Source organism: Rhineura floridana, chromosome 7, assembly GCF_030035675.1.
Source record: "Rhineura floridana isolate rRhiFlo1 chromosome 7, rRhiFlo1.hap2, whole genome shotgun sequence".
NCBI lineage: Eukaryota > Metazoa > Chordata > Lepidosauria > Squamata > Rhineuridae > Rhineura > Rhineura floridana.
In genome coordinates this window covers 60,316,508-60,334,906 of record NC_084486.1, presented here as the reverse complement: position 1 = coordinate 60,334,906, position 18,399 = coordinate 60,316,508, and the positions used below count along the sequence as shown (strand labels likewise).

The following is an 18,399-nucleotide window of genomic DNA, read 5'->3' as shown; positions in this document are numbered from 1 at the left end:
TTTTGATTGGGTAACCTCCTCTGTAGACAGTGGGAATGCTGTGGACATAATATATCTCGACTTGAGCAAAGCTTTTGACAAAGTGCCCCATGATATTCTGATTAGCAAGCTAGCTAAATGTGGGCTGGATGGAACAACTATCAGGTGGATCCACAGTTGGCTCCAGAATCGTACTCAAAGAGTGCTTATCAATGGTTCCTTCTCAAACTGGGTGGAAGTAATGACTGGGGTACCACAGAGCTTGGTCCTGGGCCCAGTGCTCTTCAACATTTTTATTAACGACTTGGATGAGGAGGTACAGAGCATGCTTATCAAGTTTGCAGATGATACAAAATTGTGGGGCATAGCTAATACCGTGGAAGACAGAGACAAAATTCAAAGGGACCTTGATAGGCTGGAGCATTGGGCTGAAAACAACAGAATGAAATTCAACAGGGATAAATGCAAAGTTCTACATTTAGGAAAAAGAAACCAAATGCACAGTTATAAGATGGGGGATACTTGGCTCAGCAATACGACATGTGAGAAGGATCTTGGAATTGTCATTGATCACAAGCTGAGTATGAGTATGAGCCAACAGTACGATGTGTCTGCAAAACAGGCAAATGCTACATTAGGCTGTATTAACAGAAGTATAGTTTCCAAATCATGTGAAGTATTAGTTGCCCTCTCTTCAGCACTGGTTAGGCCTCATCTTGAGTACTGGGTCCAGTTCTGGTCTCCGCACTTCAAAAAGGATGCAGACAAACTGGAACAGGTTCAGAGGAGGGCAACAAGGATGATCAGGGGACTGGAAACAAAGCCGTATGAGGACAGACTGAAAGAACTGGGCATGTTTAGCCTGGAGAAGAGAAGACTGAGGGGAGATATGATAGCAGTCTTCCAGTACATGAAATGTTGTCACACAGAGGAGGGCCGGGATTTCTTCTCAATAGTCCTAGAGTGCAGGACACGGAATAATGGGCTCAAGTTGCAGGAAGCCAGATTTCGACTGAACATCAGGAAAAACGTCCTGACTGTTAGAGCCATACAACAATGGAACCAATTACCTAGAGAGGTAGTGGGCCCTCCAACACTGGAGGCATTCAAGAGGCAGCTGAACAGCCATCTGTCGAGAATGCTTTGATTTGGATTCCTGCATTGGGCAGGGGGTTGGATTTGATGGCCTTATAGGCCCCTTCCAACTCTACTATTCTATGATTCTATGATAAACCCTGCAAGAAGAGTTCAGGACCAAGACACAGTTAACCCATACAGAAGAAAATAAGCCTGGTAAAGCTGACAGGTAGGCAGAAAATGTCAGTTGTCTTCATCTTAGAACATACATCTTGTTTCATGGAACATTTTCAGTGTAATAGGAAAACATTAGTACTTTATCATGCTTCTTGGGATGTGGAAAGGCTAGAAGCTAACACGACATATGCAGGGGTATTTTTAGGCAGCGTTATAGCTAGGTGTAAGACCATATGCAGAAAGTCCCAGGTTCAATGCCTGGCATCTCTAAATGGGACTGCAAAAGGTCACTGTCTGGAATCCTGAACAGCCATTACCAGTTAGTGTAGAACAGGGATGGGGAACGTGTGATCTTCCATATGCTATTGGACTCTAACTACTTGCAGCCCCAGACAGAATGGGGAAGGACTGTAGCTCAGTGGTAGAGCATCTGCCTTGTATGCAGAAAGTCCCAGGTCCAATCCCTGCCATCTCCAGGTAGGGCTGGGAGGGACTACCTGTCTGAAATCCTGGCTAGCCACTGCCAACCAGTGTAGACAATACAGAGCTAGATGGACCAGTGGATCTGAACTCAGTATAAGCATGTGTTTTTAATTTTTTTTAAGTGTTTTTAAATTTGTATATTTGTTTTTAATGTTTCTAATTGTTGTAAACTGGCCAGAGAGCTTTGGCTATGGGGCAGTATACAAATGTAAATCATCATCATCATCATCATCATCATAGAATCATAGAGTTGGAAGGGGGCTTGTAGGCCATCGAGTCCAACCCCCTGCTCACAGCAGGAAAGCCACAGCTAGAGCATCTCCCGCAGATAGCTGTCCAGCCTCTGCTTGAAGACATCCAGCGAAGGGGATCCCACCACCTCCCTAGGCAGTCGGTTCCATTGCCAAACTGCCCTTACTGTCAAGAAGTTCCTTCTAATGTCCAATCTGAATCTACGCTCCTGCAACTTAAAACCATTAGACCTAGTCCTACCCTCTGGGGCAGCGGAGAACAAATCTGTACCCTCCTCTATGTGACAGCCCTTCAGGTACTTAAAGAGTGCAATCATGTCACCCCTCAGCCTTCTCTTCACCAGACTGAACATGCCAAGTTCCTTCAACCTTTCCTCATAAGACTTGTTCTCCATACCGGCTATCATCCTCGTCACCCTCTTCTGGACCCGCTCTAACCTGTCTATATGTTTCTTAAAATGAGGCGCCCAGAACTGAACACAGTATTCCAGATGAGGCCTGACTAATGCAGAATATAGTGGGACTATTACTTCCCTCGACCTGGAAACTATAGCTCTGTTTATGCAGCCCAAAACTGTGTTTGCCTTTTTTGCTGCAGCATCACACTGCTGGGTCATGTTCAACTTGCGATCCACTACAATTCCAAGGTCCTTCTCACACGCACTACTGCTAAGCCGGGTATTTCCCATCCTGTACCCATGCATTTTGTTTTTGTGGCCTAAATGCAGAATCCTGCATTTGTCTTTATTGAATGTCATTTTATTAATTTCAGCCCAATTTTCTAGTCTATCCAGGTCCCTTTGGATTTTATTCCTGTCTTCCATTGTGTTAGCTATCCCTCCCAGTTTCATATCATCCGCAAACTTCATAAGGCTTCCCTCCACCCCATCGTCTAAGTCATTGATAAAAATGTTGAAGAGTATCGGCCCCAGGACAGAACCCTGTGGCACTCCACTCGAGACCTCCTTCCAGTCCGAAGCAGAGCCACCGACGACCACTCTTTGAGTACGGTTTTCCAACCAGTTGTGAATCCACCTGACAGTATTTCCATGTAGTCCGCATTTGACTAGTTTGCTAATCAAAAGGTTGTGGGGGACTTTGTCAAACGCCTTGCTGAAATCTAGATAGATGACATCTACAGCATTTCCACCATCTACTAAGCTAGTGACCCGATCAAAAAAAGAGATGAGATTAGTTTGACAGGATTTTTTCTTGACAAACCCATGCTGGCTCCTTCTAATCACAGCATTGTCATCTAGATAGATGGAGGCCAATGGACTCTTTTATTATCCGTTCTAATATCTTTCCCGGTATTGAAGTCAGACTGACCAGCCTGTAATTCCCCGGATCTTCTTTTTTACCCTTTTTAAAGAGCGGGACGACGTTTGCCCATCTCCAATCCTCCGGCACCTCTCCCGTTCTCCAGGATTTCTCAGAGATGATGGCAAGAGGTTCCGAGAGTACATCCGCTAGTTCCTTCAATACTCTGGGATGCAGTTCATCAGGCCCTGGAGATTTGAACTCATTTAGGTTAACTAGGTATTTCCTGACTATCTCCTTATCAATCTCGAACTGCAGTCCCGACCCCTTACTGAGATTGCTACCGATGCAAGGTTGCACACTGTTCCCTTTTTGGGAGAAAACGGAGGCAAAATAGGTGTTGAGCAGTTCTGCCTTTTCCTCGTTATCTGTCAACATTTTGCCATCCTCATTGAGCAGCAGTCTCACCATTTCCTTGGTCTTTCTCTTGCTTTGAACATATCTGAAAAAACCCTTTTTGTTGTTCTTCGCTTCCCTCGCCAGCCTCAGCTCGTTCTGGGTTTTAGCTTTCCTTACGCTATTCCTGCAAGCCCGAGCCGCTCGTCGGTACCCTTCCTTGGTGATGCGTCCTTCCTTCCATTCTTTATACATGCTCTTTTTTATTTTTACCTCCTCCACCAGTCTTCCTTGTAGCCACATTGGCTTTTTCCGATGTCTTCCATTTTTCTTCCTCTTTGGAATTGTTTGTGATTGCGCTTTTTGTAATACGTTCTTCATGAACTCCCATGTGTCTTGGGCTCCTTTTTTCTTTAGTCTATCTAGCCACGGGATCCTACCCATCATTTCCCTGAGCTTGCTAAAATCAGCTTTCCTGAAATCCAAGGTCCATGTTTGACTATATTCTTCTTTGGCTTTCCCCAGAATCCCGAATTCCAGCATTACGTGGTCACTTTTCCCCAAGGTACCGACCGCTTTAATTCCTGTGACCAATTCGTCCGTGTTAGTTAAGATCAGGTCCAGGATTGCCGATCCCCTTGTTCCTTCTTCTACTTTTTGAAAGAGGAAATTATCAGCAAGGCCCATCAGGAATTTGTTGGAGGCTTTTTGCTTCGCAGAGTTTGTCTCCCAGCAGATATCCGGGTAGTTGAAGTCCCCCATCACTACTACTTCTTGCTTCCTTGAGATTTCGGAGATTTGTTTGAGAAAGGCCTCGTCTACCACCTCTTCCTGGCCAGGGGGTCTGTAGTAGACACCTACTACCATGTCGGTTTTATTTGTTTCTCCATTTATTTTTACCCAAATGGTCTCTACCTGACCCCTTTGTTCACTCTCTTGGATTTCCATAGAGGTGTATTTGTCTTTGACGTATAACGCTACTCTCTCTCCTTTTCTGTTGCTTCTGTTCTTTCTGTAGAGTTTATATCCTTGAATGGCTATATTCCAATCATGGGAGTCATCCCACCAAGTTTCTGTTATCCCTATGAAGTCATATTTGCCTTGATGCACTTCAAGCTCCCCTTGCTTGTTTTCCAAGCTCCGCGCGTTGGTATATAGACAGCAGAAGTATCTTTTGTCCCAATTGGATTCCTCCGTTAATATACCATGAGCTTTGCCGTGCATCCCTTTCTCCCTCCCAGTGTCTGCTGTACCCTTCAAATCATTGCGTTTACAACCCGCTGTCTTTGGATCGGTATTTAAGCTATCATCTCCATCCCCCAGAGGCTTTAGTTTAAAGCCCTCTTTTATTATTAATAATAATATTAAAATATATTTTATTATTAATAATAATAATATTATAAGGCAGTTTCGTGTGTTCCTATTCTCTTAATGGCCAATGGGCATAGGGAATGGGAGATCTAGTCCAACAATAACCAGGGGGGCACAGGTTTCTCATCCTGCTGAAGATAGATGGACCCAAGGATTAACTCAGCTTCCTGGAGCTCCAGTACACAGCAACACGTAAGAACATAAAATCTGCGGGATCGGACCAAAGGCCTATGTAGTTCTATGTCTTGTTTCGCACAACAGCCAACCAGATGCCTCTGAAAACCCACAAACAGGATGAGGGCAATAGCCTTCTCCTGCTGTTATTCTCCAGCAAATGGTATTTGCATCCTAGAGGCAATACAGCCACCATGACTAATAGCTCATTGATAGCCTTATCCTCCATGCACTTGTCAAATACCCTTTTAAAGAATCTCAGCTGGTGGTCATCATCACAGCTTGTGGTAGCATATTCCACTAAGTAATCACATGTTGTGTGAAGTAGTTCCTCTTGTCTGCCCTGAATTCCTACCACTCAGCTTCACTGAATGACTTTGGACTCTAGTATTGTGAGAGAGGGACAAAATGTCTCTCCACTCTCTCCACACAAAACATAATTTTATACTCATCTATTATGCCCCTCTCACTTCCTTTTTTTTCTAATCTAAAAAGCTCCAAACATTGCAACCTTTCCTTATATGGGAGCTGCTCCTACCCTCTCATCATTTGGATTACCCTTTCCTGTACTTTTTCCAGCTTTACAATATCCTTTTTGAACTTCACACGTATGTCAACCTGCCAAGATGGCACTAAGCCCAACTCTTTCAAGAACTACATACCTTCACCCCTGTAGATAACAATCCAGCCACTGCTTAGAAGTGTGATAATCTTCAGTGTGACAGCAGCCATAGGCTCATGCATTTTATGTAGTCAGGAGCCCAGAAATGCCTAAAGATGATGTCTGTAGGTAAAGCTGTGAGGAGGTAAGTTGTTCAAGTTAAGCCCAATTTGCACTAATTTCTCAACTATGAACAAGTTTTTGAATTTGTGGCTTCAAAACAAAAAGTAATTTTTTTTCAAGACATTGGGACAGAAACAAAGGGTTGTGTGGCACATTGGATTCCTGCCTGTGGTTACTAGATGCTCTTCTTTTCTGCTCTCTGGTTTCTAAGCCAGAGAATCAGACCTGAGCCACATGTCTCTGTATTTCCCCTTGGCACACCGCCCTTGAGACATATTTAATTTCTTGGGGATTTTAAATGAAAAAAAAAATCTAACAGAAAAAGAAGTTATGTTTTAAGCACTATAACTGAGCGATCCATTCTGCTGCCTGAATTGGTTTTGCAGAAGTAGCGAATTTGGTGCTTGTTTAAAATTTAATTGTATATGTGCGTACTTAGTACTATTTTAATTTTGTAATTGTATTTTATTCCAGTTTCTTTTTCTAAACCACCCTGGAGTTCATTTCTATGAAGGGTGGTACCATGGTAAATATATATCTTGAGTCAGGGCTGGGGAACCAGTGCCCCTCCAGATGTTGTTGGACTCCAACTCCCATCAGCCCCAGCCAGCATGGTCAATGGTCAGGGATGATGGGAGTTGTAGCCCAGCAGCATCTGGAGGGCCACAAGTTATTTAAAACCCTGCCACAAACAAACAAACATCGTGTGGACTTAGGGTAGAGACACAATGTTCTGCCAGTTCCAGTGCATCTCCATCTCTCTTTTCTGAAAACGGTGGCATACAACACTAGTCAAACCCCATCATTTTTTACTGTAAAACCTGGTGGGATCAGCTTGAGTGCGGGTTTTTTAAATTAACTTCAAAGAGATTTCTCAACTGATCAACCTGTTCCACCTCAAAGTTTGGTTAATGGAAACGCTTGTTGTTACTACTGTGCTCATAGCTTTAGACGGAGTTATATCATTTTCAAAAGCATCAGGTGCCCTATATTTCCCTGCATCCCCAATGGACAAAAGTGCCTGCCCTTTATCACAAGAGCATTAGCTCTCAAGCAGATCTGGAGTGAGGGCTGGGATGTATGCAGAATTTTGGTCTAGATATTTTTTCTGAAGAATTATTAAACACATGGCAGGACAGTTTGTTTACCATCTTCCTTTTCAAGACATGCTTTGCTTTTAAAATAAAACACGCAATTCTAGATTGGTTTAATCTTGGAAATCATCTATTTTTCCATTTCACTGCAACTGGTTAGGAAGCTCAGATGATTACCAAGACTAAGCAAAGCACACATGTTTAGAAGTAAGGTAGAATGTAAGCAGATTTTGTACTTATCTCCAGTTTCAACAAAAGATAGCTGGTAATTGCTTTTTTATAACTTGAGCTTTACATCTTAAAGTGGAGAGCAAAGAGAAGCTCCATATCGCAGTTTAAACACTAAAGCCACAGATCTTTAACTTTCTATTCTGGCAGTGAGCCAAATCATCAACCAACTTTAATTTTAAAAGTATATTTATACTAGATACATGTGTGACAAAGGAAGCAGCAAGGATAATGATTTTGATAACCGCAAAATCCTATCTGGCCTAGAATCTGCACCTGTAATAAAAATAAGGAAAGTTCTAAATGGTTAGCCATTCTGTCTGTGTCTAGGAAGGACAGTTTGTGCAAGGCAACAAATCTAGCTTTTTCAAGAAGCAAGAAACCTGTTGCCTAGCAACAAATAAAATCCTCACAATTGTACATTCTCTCCCACATCAAACCAAAGAAACCAGAACCCAAGCATTCAAACATGAAGTGGCAAAAGATAGGTGCAGTCTAAAATCATTTTTTTATCTATTTGCCTTCTTAGGAGGGACTTTCCTTCTGCACAATTCACTGACCTCCCTTACAAAACTTTAAGGCCTTTCTGACATTACAGAGAATTCAGATCCCAGGTTTGTTTGCAATTTCAGGTCTGGACACCAAAAACTATGGGTAAATGTGCCTTCTTTGTTTCAATAAAGCTATGGTTTAGGATTCAGTAGGTCTCTCAGTACCAGTTGCTGGGAGTCGCAGGTGGGAAGTGTGCTGTTGAACACAGATCCTGCTTATGGGCTTCTCATGGGCCTCTTCTTGGCCACTATGAGAACAGGATGCTGGACTAGAGGGGCCTTTGGCCTGATCCAGAAGGACTCTTCTTATGTTCTTATGAAACTGGGATAGGTATTTCTGACTTCTCTTTCACAAGCTATGGCAGGGGTAGTTGTCCCTGATTTTCTGCCGCAGCAGATAGTCCTATTGAATACAATCAGACTTGTGCATAAATAGGTTAAGTATTGAATGGTTTAGAATTAATAGTCTTCATCAAAATGTGTAGTGGTAGGGAGATCTGGCAAAAATACACTGTGTATACACCTGAGGAAACCTGGTTGTGTTGCTCCAGCGCTGCTCTTTGGAGATCCCTATGCAGATTCTATGCATGACTTCCCCCAAAGAATTCTGGGAAGCGTAGTTTCCCCCTCACAGTTATAGTTCCCACCACCCTTAACAAACTACAGTTCCCATGATTCTGTGGTGGGATTCATGTGCTTCAAATGTATGTTGAATGAGCTTTAAACGAATGGTGTGGATCTGCCCAACTATGCTGTGCATTCATTAGTGAATTGAAAAGAACAATTTTAATGGATACTTTTTTAAACAGGGGAAGGGCTGTAGTTCAGTGGTAGGGCATATGCTTTGCATGCAAAGGTCCAAAATCCAATATCTGGAAAAGACTATTGCCTGCAATCCTGGAGAGCCAATGCTAGTCCATGTCATCAGTACTGAGCTAGATGATACCAAATGGCCTGTGTCGGTATAAGGCAGATTCCTTTGTTCCTAAAAGAGGAAAGAGACCCAAAGGCCACAGTGACTCCGAAATTTATTGGTGTATTTTATATACAACATTTATATACTACTTTATTGTAAAAAAAAAGCTCAAAGTGGATTACAGAAGGAATTAAAACAATAAAATAATTGGCAAAAACAGTTAAAGACAGGTATTTAAAAACATTCAAAATAATAAAACCAACAATGAGTTAAAAACAGATAAAAACATAGTAGTTTCTAAATGCCTGGGTAAGCTTGCCTTAAAAAATTTTTTTCAGCAGGTGTCAAAAAGATTACAATGAAGATCCCTGCCTAATGTCAGTAAGCAGCAAGTTCCAAAGCATAGGTACTGCCATGCTAAATGACTGGTTTGTCACAAGAGCAGAACAAGAACTATGTGGCACCCATAACATGAAAAGCACACCTTGAACTTGGCCTAGTAGCAAATCAGCAACCAGTGCAGATTTCAGAGCAAAGGTATTATGTGCTGAGAGGGTCTCACTCATGTCAGCAGTCAAGCCACAGCATTCTGCATTAACTACAGTCCCTGGGTCAGCTTGTGCTGTGTGGGTATTTCTAAGACCTTGGCTGACTGGCTGCCAGGCTTTTTAAAATTTTGGTTAACGACCCTGACTGGTTGTGGGATGCTGAGTTTTCTGCCTTATTCATAGGAATCTTGTTGTGGTTGCTATGGTATTGCATTTAGGAAATCATCACTGTCTTTTGTTTTTGTTTTTCTATTTGCATTTCATTTACCTCTGAGCTCACTCCCTTACATCCACAGAAACAACAACATCCATGTTCTCAGCTCAGCCCCCTTAAAATGACTGATGATGCAACCTTGTTGCATGTTGATTTGTTTCTTACCCAATAGTGGTAAAAGAAAATTCACATACTGGGAAATGTGGCTTCAATTGCTGTTGTTCCCATCTACTGCCTAAGAAGGTAGATCAAACCATGGGTGTTTTTTCTCTGTCAATTATTACTCACTGGAATTGGGTTGGCTGTCATAGTGAGTTTATAGCAGCCCACAGGGTAGGCAGGAAAGGGTAGATAATCTTCTTAAATCCTACTCACTTTTCAAAACTCTCTCTGCAGTGAAGGGTGAAGCTTTTAAAGAGGTTTGGAGCAGCCACGTTAAAAGACAGGCAGGGCATTCAAGGCAGGGGATTGTCAACCCTGCTTTGATATCAATATATTTGCAGAGGATCCTTAGTCAAGCCTTACCAACAGCACAATTCTAACCATATCTACTCAGAAACAAGCCTTGTTGAGTTCCATGGGGCTTAGGCCCTTAGTAAGAGTGCTTAGAATTACAGCCTTCAGAGGCATTCATTTTTACTCCTGAATGCTCCCATCTAACATTTCCACAACACTAGGCTCCCTTCTTCCTATAATGGCCTTCTGGTGACTGGCGTGGCCTGAGGGCGCTTAAAGCCTTCTTGCCAGAAGCAAGATTAAATGTTCCCTGCCCAGGCTGCCTAACCAGGTGAGAAAGAATGATCCCGTCACTTCACCTGGGAACACCCTCATTTAGCTAAGATTTCTGTCTTAATTTCCAATCAGAGAATTTTTTAGAGTGGTATGCTCCATGCAACTGTGGTTGATGCTTAATGTATCATGCTTAATGACATCACTAGGGCCCACCCCAATGACATTACTAGCACCCGCCCCTGAAATCTCAAGGTTTGGGATGCTTCTGACCTGGCAACCCTACTCCCCACTCTTTAAGTGTTTACAAATAAAGGAGAAATAGCTAATGCCACATACTTGAATACAGATGAAAGTACAAATCTTTGTTTGAGCAGTACACATTTGCATACAAGTTAGGGGAAAAAGAAAAATAATAAAGGCACCACTCATCTGCCAGCGGGGCTGCTTGTTGCAGTACATAGCTGTAGAACACTGTCAGTAGTTTGCCTCCGGTGGCTGTTTGCAGAACTGCAAAACTTTTGCCAGCAGAACTGAAGAGTTCAGCCAGAAGTTGCTTGTCAACCTACACAAAACAAATGAAAGAAGGAAGGATATAGTGGGTGTGGAAAAGTGTGTATGAAAAAGTAATGATTGACATACCCACTTAAAAACCTCAAAGCAAAGCATATGCAACGAGTGGAGTGGAATGGAGACATAGTTTTCTCTACTGTTCATATTATCAACAGATTGAGTTAGTACAGATTTACGGGGGGGAAACTGCGTGATAGCTTCTGTTTGCCAATAACATCATGCGAATGATGTAAATTAAAAGATGTAACACCAAACACACAGTAAACCACCACATAGATGAGCTCTCTGTCCTCTTCTCCTCCTGCACGCCCCCTACATCAGATTTGGGGTTGGTAGGAGGCATGTGCGGAGGAGGGGGGAGAGTCCAGTTGCGCAAGCAGAAATCCCTGAGCTGACAGAATGTTAACTTAGCACTATGTTGGATATAACTCTCAGGGACATGTTGAGGTCCTTGCAAGGTTGTTGTTATGTGCCTTCAATTCGATTATGACTTAAGACAACCCTATGAATCAGTGACCTCCAAGAGCATCTGTTGTGAACCACCCTGTTCAGATCTTGTAAGTTCAGGTCTGTGGCGTCCTTTATGGAATCAATCCATCTCTTGTTTGGCCTTCCCCTTTTTCTACTCCCTTCTGTTTTTCCCAGCATTATTGTCTTTTCTAGTGAATCATGTCTTCTCATGATGTGTCCAAAGTATGATAACCTCAGTTTCATCATTTTAGTTTCTAGTGACAGTTCTGGTTTAATTTGTTCTAACCCAATTATTTGTCTTTTTCGCAGTCCATGGTATGCGCAAAGCTCTCCTCCAACACCACATTTCAAACAAGTTGATTTTTCTCTTATCTGCTTTTTTCACTGTCCAACTTTCATATCCATATATAGAGATCTGGAATACCATGGTCTGAATGATCCTGATTTTGGTGTTCAGTGATACATCTTTGCATTTGAGGACCTTTTCTAGTTCTCTCATAGCTGCCCTCCTCAGTCCTAGCCTTCTTCTGATTTCTTGACTATTGTCTCCATTTTGATTAATGACTGTGCCAAGGTATTGATAATCCTTGACAAGTTCAATGTCCTCATTGTCAACTTTAAAGTTACATAAATCTTCTGTTGTCATTACTTTAGTCTTCTTGACGTTCATCTGTAGTCCTGCTTTTGTGCTTTCGTCTTTAACTTTCATCAGCATTCGTTTTAATTCGTTACTGGTTTCTGCTAGCAGTATGGTATCATCTGCATGTCTTAAATTATTGATATTTCTCCCTCCAATTTTCACACCTTCATCTTGGTCCAATCCCGCTTTCCGTATGATATGTTCTGCGTACAGTTTAAACAAATAAGGTGATAAAATGCACCCTTGTCTCACACCCTTTCCGATGGGGAACCAATCGGTTTCTCCATATTCTGTCCTTACAGTAGCCTCTTGTCCAGAGCACAGGTTGTGCATCAGGACAATCAGATGCTGTGGCACCCCCATTTCTTTTAAAGCATTCCATAGTTTTTCATGATCTACACCAGTCTTTCCCAACCAGTGTTCCTCCAGATGTTGTTGGACCACAACTCCCATCAGCCTCAGCCAGCATTGCCAGTGGCTGAGGCTGATGGGAGTTGTGGTCCAACAACATCTGAAGGACACACCAGTTGGGAAAGGCTGATCTACACAGTCAGAGGCTTTGCTGTAATCTATAAAGCACAGGGTGATTTTCTTCTGAAATTCCTTGCTACGTTCCATTATCCAACGTATGTTTGTGATATGATCTCTGGTGCCTCTTCCCTTTCTAAATCCAGCTTAGACGTCTGGCATTTCTCGCTCCATATATGGTGAGAACCTTTGTTGCAGAACCTTGAGCATTACTTTACTTCCATGGGATATTAAGGCAATAGTTCGATAATTACTGCATTTCCTGGGATCCCCTTGCTTTGGAATTGGGATATATATTGAACGCTTCCAGTCTGTGGGCCATTGTTTAGTTTTCCATATTTGTTGTCAAATTTTTGTCAAAATTTGGACAGATTCAGTCTCAGTAACTTGTAGCAACTCTATTGGTATGCCATCTGTTCCTGGTGATTTGTTTCTTCCAAGAATTTTAAGAGCAGCTTTTACCTCACATTCTAAAATTTCTGGTTCTTCACCATATGGTTCCTTCGTGAATGGATCTGTCATCCTGTCATCTGTTTTATGGAGTTCTTCAGTGTATTGCTTCCATCTTCCTTTTATTTCATCTCGGTCAGTCAGTGTGTTTCCCTGTTGATTATTCAACATCCCTACTTGTGGTTTAAATTTCCCTTTCATTCCTCTAATCTTTTGGAATAGGGCTCTTGTTCTTCCCTTTTTGTTGTCCTCTTCTATTTCTATATAATAACTATTGTAATAGTTCTCTTTACCCCTACGTTCTAGTCACTGTATTGTTGCATTTAGGGTTCTGACCCTGTTTCTATCGCCTTTTGCTTTTGCTTTCCTTCTCTCTTTAACCATTTGAAGAGTTTCTTCAGTCATCCATTGAGGTCTTTCTCTCTTTTTAACCAGAGGTATTGACTTTTTGCATTCTTCCATGGTAATGTCTCTTGCTTCGTTCCATAGTTCTTCTGGTTCTCTGTTAACTAAGTTTAAAGCCTCAAATCTGTTCCTTATTTGATATTTATATTCTTCTGGGATGTTATTTAAATTGTATTTTGGCATTATGATTGCTTTGTTGTTGTTCTTTAGCTTTACTCTGATTTTTGATATGACCAGTTCATGATCTGTACCACAGTCTGCTCCTGGTCTTGTTTTTGCAGAAAGTATGGAACTTCTCCATCTTCTGTTACTTATTGAGAGAAGTGCAAAGGTTCCTTCAAAAGTTAAGGCCTCTAGGTAATTAGATGCAAAACAGTGCATTTCAAAACAATGTGGAAATAAACTGATGTCTGAGTTATATGTAAAAATGAAAGCATTCAAATCTGCTATGCTGTAGTGTACTCTATTCAGTTACCAGTACAGTTCTCAGGGATCTTCTTTATTAGAGTCTGAGCTTACGACATGTGCCTTTTGGCATGCATGCAAGAAGAAATTAGGTTAAGTACTGTCCTTAGCTTGAGATGAGAAATATAGCCTTCATTGGCCTGGTGCCGTCCAGATATTTTGTACTACAAGTCCCATTAACCCCAGTAAATATAGGTGTTGTGCAAGGCTGATGTACATCATAGTGGTCTCTGGAGGCTTTTTTTTTTAATTAAAAAGAACGTTATCATATTTCACTGTCTCCTACACTGCGTAGGGATTAACAGCCTTGTAAGATATACAGTTGACCAGTGTCTTGAATGATCCAGGTTCCAAAGCAGGTGCTTTTGGCTGAAAAAAAAATGACTTGCAGTGATGTGACTATGTCATGATCATATGACAGATGTATGGAGAATTACCAAGCACCTGGTCTTTTTCTAATTCTGTCAATAAAAACATGTTTTAGTTAACCAGAGTCTGAAAAGCCAATAAATCAAAGCATACCCAGCTTAATGCTACCCTTTCTCTACCTCCTTGCCCTATCCAAGGAGCCAAAAAGTTAAGCAACTTATCAATGCTTTAATATAAAATTAAATAAAATAGCAATCAGAAAATTACCTATAAAAGTAGGTGGCAACAGAGAAAAAAAACAGGGTGGATGTTGCCTTCTGCCAACCATGAAAGGACTAAAAGTATATGTGGAACCAGGTCCGCCCTTAGCATGTGCGGGGCCCGGGGCAAAAGCATAGATGGGGCACCCTCACAACCTATTAAATACAAATATGATTACCTTCACCTCTAGTCAACCTGTTCCATATCCATTTCTTATTCATTCTTGCCTTCGTTCGAGGCTGTTATCTCAGCGCATGCTGTGAAGGTTTTAGTGTTAACTTGTGAAAGTTGTGTGTGCGAGTGTGTCGACAGGGGGATTCGTTTGGTTTTGTGTCCAGTTTCCTCCTTCTTCCTTCACCTTGCATTTTCTGTTTTCCTTACGGTTTACTGTTTAACTTCTGTTGCTGTGAGAGCGTGTGTTGTGTTTGATTTTGCTTCCAGTTGTTTTCCCCTCCTTTTTTCCCTTTGAATTTTCTTTTGAGATAGTTGTGAGCTGGTTGGGGCAGTTGTTAAATTCCCCCCCTTGTTCCTGTTCTCTTTTGTCCCACTTTATTTTTGTGGATTGCGGGGCTGTTTGTGCCGCCTCTGCTCCTTGGTTTCCCCCCCTATTCATTTTGTCCCGGGGGGACAGCGGCGGTGACTTCCTCCTTTTCTGAGCCATTACTTCACCCACCAACTGAGGCTTTGTTCTTCACATGGATATCTTTCCTCGTGGCTAGCTACTGTGGCCGGCAGGAGCACTCTGCAGCGAGCCATTTCTTCGCTGCAGCAGAAGGAAGTCTGCTGCGGCGACAACTTTGATCTTCATGGAGGCGGCTCTCTCCCCCCGCGGCTTGCTGTTGCGGCCACCAGGAGCTCGCTGGGGTGGCTTTCTGCTGGCGGCGGCAGCGCACTTGGATCACCAAGTGTGGGGCCCCCCCAAAGTGCGGGTCCCGGGGCAAGTGCCCCGCTTCCCGGTGCCTAGGGGCGGCTCTGTGTGGAACTAGGGTTGCCAGGTTCAGGGCCTGAGCCTGAGCCTGTATCTTTAGGAGAAAAGAAAGTCAGCCAAGTGAGGTGTTCTTGCAATCCTGTAATGGGAAAAACCACAAGGTGGAATTCTCCCTTCCCCCTGCACAACTTTTAAAGATACAGAAGACCTCTTGGTTGCCAGGCCCAGCCTCCAAGAGGTCTTTTATATCTTTAAAAGTTGTGCAGGGGGAAGGGAGAATTCCACCTTGTGGTTTTTCCCATTACAGTGTTGCAAGAACACCTCACTTGGCTGACTTTCTCTTCTCCTAAAGATACAGGATCAGTCTCAGGCCTTGAACCTGGCAACCCTATGTGGAACCCAATCATTTTGTTTGTTTCCCTATGTAAATAAGCTGCAACAAGATCCTGGGTTTAGAGCCTGCTGACCATCACAGTTCCTGATGCTATTAAGAGGTGAATTTTACCCTTAGGAATGGGGAAACTCTTTTAGCCCAAGGGCCACATTCCCTTGTCAGGAACCTGGGGGCCTCATGCCACGGGCAGGCAGTGCCAGAGACAAAAGTGGGCAGAGCAATGAATATGACTCTTACCCAATAGACTACATTCTACTCAGACACAAAAAAGAGAGCCAATCTCAAGATGCTGAAGAAAGAGTAATATACCTTTTATTAACGTCCAACGTGTTGTGGCCAGAACACGCCTTCCTCAGGAGCTTTTCTACATTATTGTAACACAAAAACCAGACGTTTGTGGGGGTTCTATATGTCTGTTTGAATGTTGTTTTCCCTTGTAATTGTTAAGTGAATTATCTTGTGTAAACTTTTTGATGTTGTGAGATGGTTTCAGCATGATGTATCATGGGAAACCAGCATACAATTAAAGGATGAAGATGTGGTTTCTACACACACACACACACTCCATCTTCTATCAAGGCAAACAAGAGGCATTATCACAGTTCAAGAATATTTTCCAGCCGGGCAAAAACATTCAAGAAAGGTGCAGAGCATGGCTGGTGGCCTGAAAGGGGGAATGGCCTATGGACAGTCCTGAGAGGGGCACAGAAGCCTGGAAAGCTGCCTTCATTCCGCCTCCCCAGAGCCCAAGGCTTCCTACCACTGCTATGAAAAGAGATGCATATTGCCATCTGAAAGTTGAAATTACCTGCACAAACATATAAAACCAAGAGACAATCTGAATTTAAAATAACCTGTTGATTGCTTTTGAAAAGATATTATAAAACCCACAATGATGGAAGGGCCATAATAATGTGCTTCAGGAAGTTTTTCTCAGGCACAGACGATATGAGAGGATTTCTCAGAGGGGCTAGAGTCAAAAAAAATTGTTAGGGTTGCTTATTTGTTAATGTAATGATTGCTTTTACTGGAAACTGTGCTGAACATGAGAAAATGAGGTAGCTAGAAGTCTGTGTTCGTTTTGTATGAGTCATGTATGCATGAAACAATGATCCAATATATTCTAAAGTACTCTCAGCTATGTTCCCCTGTTCTGAAATACATAAATAAAACAACCAGAGTACTTTTTTGTGATTTCAGGAACCCAGAAATTGGATGAAAACATATCAAAGTAATATTTTTATTTCACAGACAATATTTACCATTCTAGAAAATATTTATTATTCCCGATAAGCTACATGGAGACTGATTTTAAGTTGTTCTCTTAGCATAACAACTCCTAATATGCATAGGAACATGGGAAGCTGCTTTATTCCGAGTCAGACTTCTGGTGCATCTAGCTCAGTATTGTCTGCACTACCTGGCAGCAACTTTCTAGGGTTTCAGACCTGCAACATTCTCAGCCCTACCTGGAGATGCTGGGGATTGAACCTGTGACCTTCTGCATACATAATAGATACACTGAGTTATGCCCTTTTCCCAAAGGACAGTTTTGATTTTGGGCAATTTGCACATTTTAATTTGTCATGTCATACGTGTGTCTGGACATTATCTACTGTTGTCCTGCAGTATGGTCAATGTTCCGAGTAATATGGCATCAGAGCTCATGTAATTGGGTGGGGAAAGAAATTTAATATTTTGAGACTAGCCGAACTGGAACAATAGAACTTCTTTTTGCTCCTCAGAGCTTTGAGCCAGTTTTATCTTTGTCTAGCTGCACCACAAGAAAATGGCAGCCCACAGGCATGTTCAGGAGTAGGGATTGAGGAGAAATTAGATTCAGTTCCCATTTGAAGCCAAATTTATCGAATTCACACTTTCTCAAACAATATGAGAACTGAAACACAGCCATCCTTTGAAATTCACACTTATCCAAATTTTGTGATTCAGTTCTCAAACCAAGCAATGTTTACAAAAATTACACATTAGGGGACAAAATGCATGCACAAAATGAATATATTGGTGAAAATAACAAAAATTAATTAGATGGATAAATTGTTTTTAAAAAGGTGTACACTGGTCAAAACTGCATACAAAATGTCTCTATTAGGAGAAATTCACACTAAATTAATGAAGCATTTTCATTTTTTAAAAAAAATCACAAATTGCTGCAGAAATGTGAACTGAATTTGAGATAAAAAAAATGAGAAACTAAGAAAATCAAATTTGATAGATAGTTCCATCCCTATTCAGGAGTTTGTCTTAACGTATGAGCTCTGTATCCACGGTAATGAGGCAAGGACATGCAGGCAAGTCCTCACCCTTAATGTCCCCACTTGCCTCCCCCACCCATTGTGTCCCTGACCTTCCCCATGCCAAACATGGAAGGACAGGGGGTTACTTGCATGTGAGTAGAACTCTCCATGTGTGATAGAAGACTCTGATTAAGCAGCATCCCAGGTCACATGAGGGGTTCTACTTGAGTTCAAGTGGACACAAGTATAAGCCCAATGCAGATCTTCCGTACTCAACCCTGGGATCATTGGGAACACTGTGGGTAACATGCATGGGGACTTTGTGTGTGCACCTCTGTCTCCTGTGCGTGGATACAGTGTTTGCATATTCAGTAACTATAAGCTACCACTGGCCAGAGAGTTTGACTCATATCCCCTACTGTCACCCC

General features: G+C 42.1%; 1 protein-coding gene across 3 annotated transcripts in view; it reads right to left on the bottom strand.

Annotated features, from left to right (window-relative positions):
- Window positions 1-18,399, bottom strand: part of C7H10orf90 (chromosome 7 C10orf90 homolog) — a 188,908-nt gene that overhangs the window by 138,102 nt on the left and 32,407 nt on the right. Inside the window, exon 1 of one of the 3 annotated variants that reach the window (XM_061634366.1) lies at window positions 5,831-6,016. The exons of the other annotated variants lie outside the window; for them this stretch is intronic. Within the exon in view, the coding sequence (XP_061490350.1) occupies window positions 5,831-5,912 (82 nt within the window). The 5' untranslated portion in view covers window positions 5,913-6,016. Of the gene's footprint in view, window positions 1-5,830; window positions 6,017-18,399 lie in introns of those variants that run through there. 3 annotated transcript variants of the gene reach the window in all.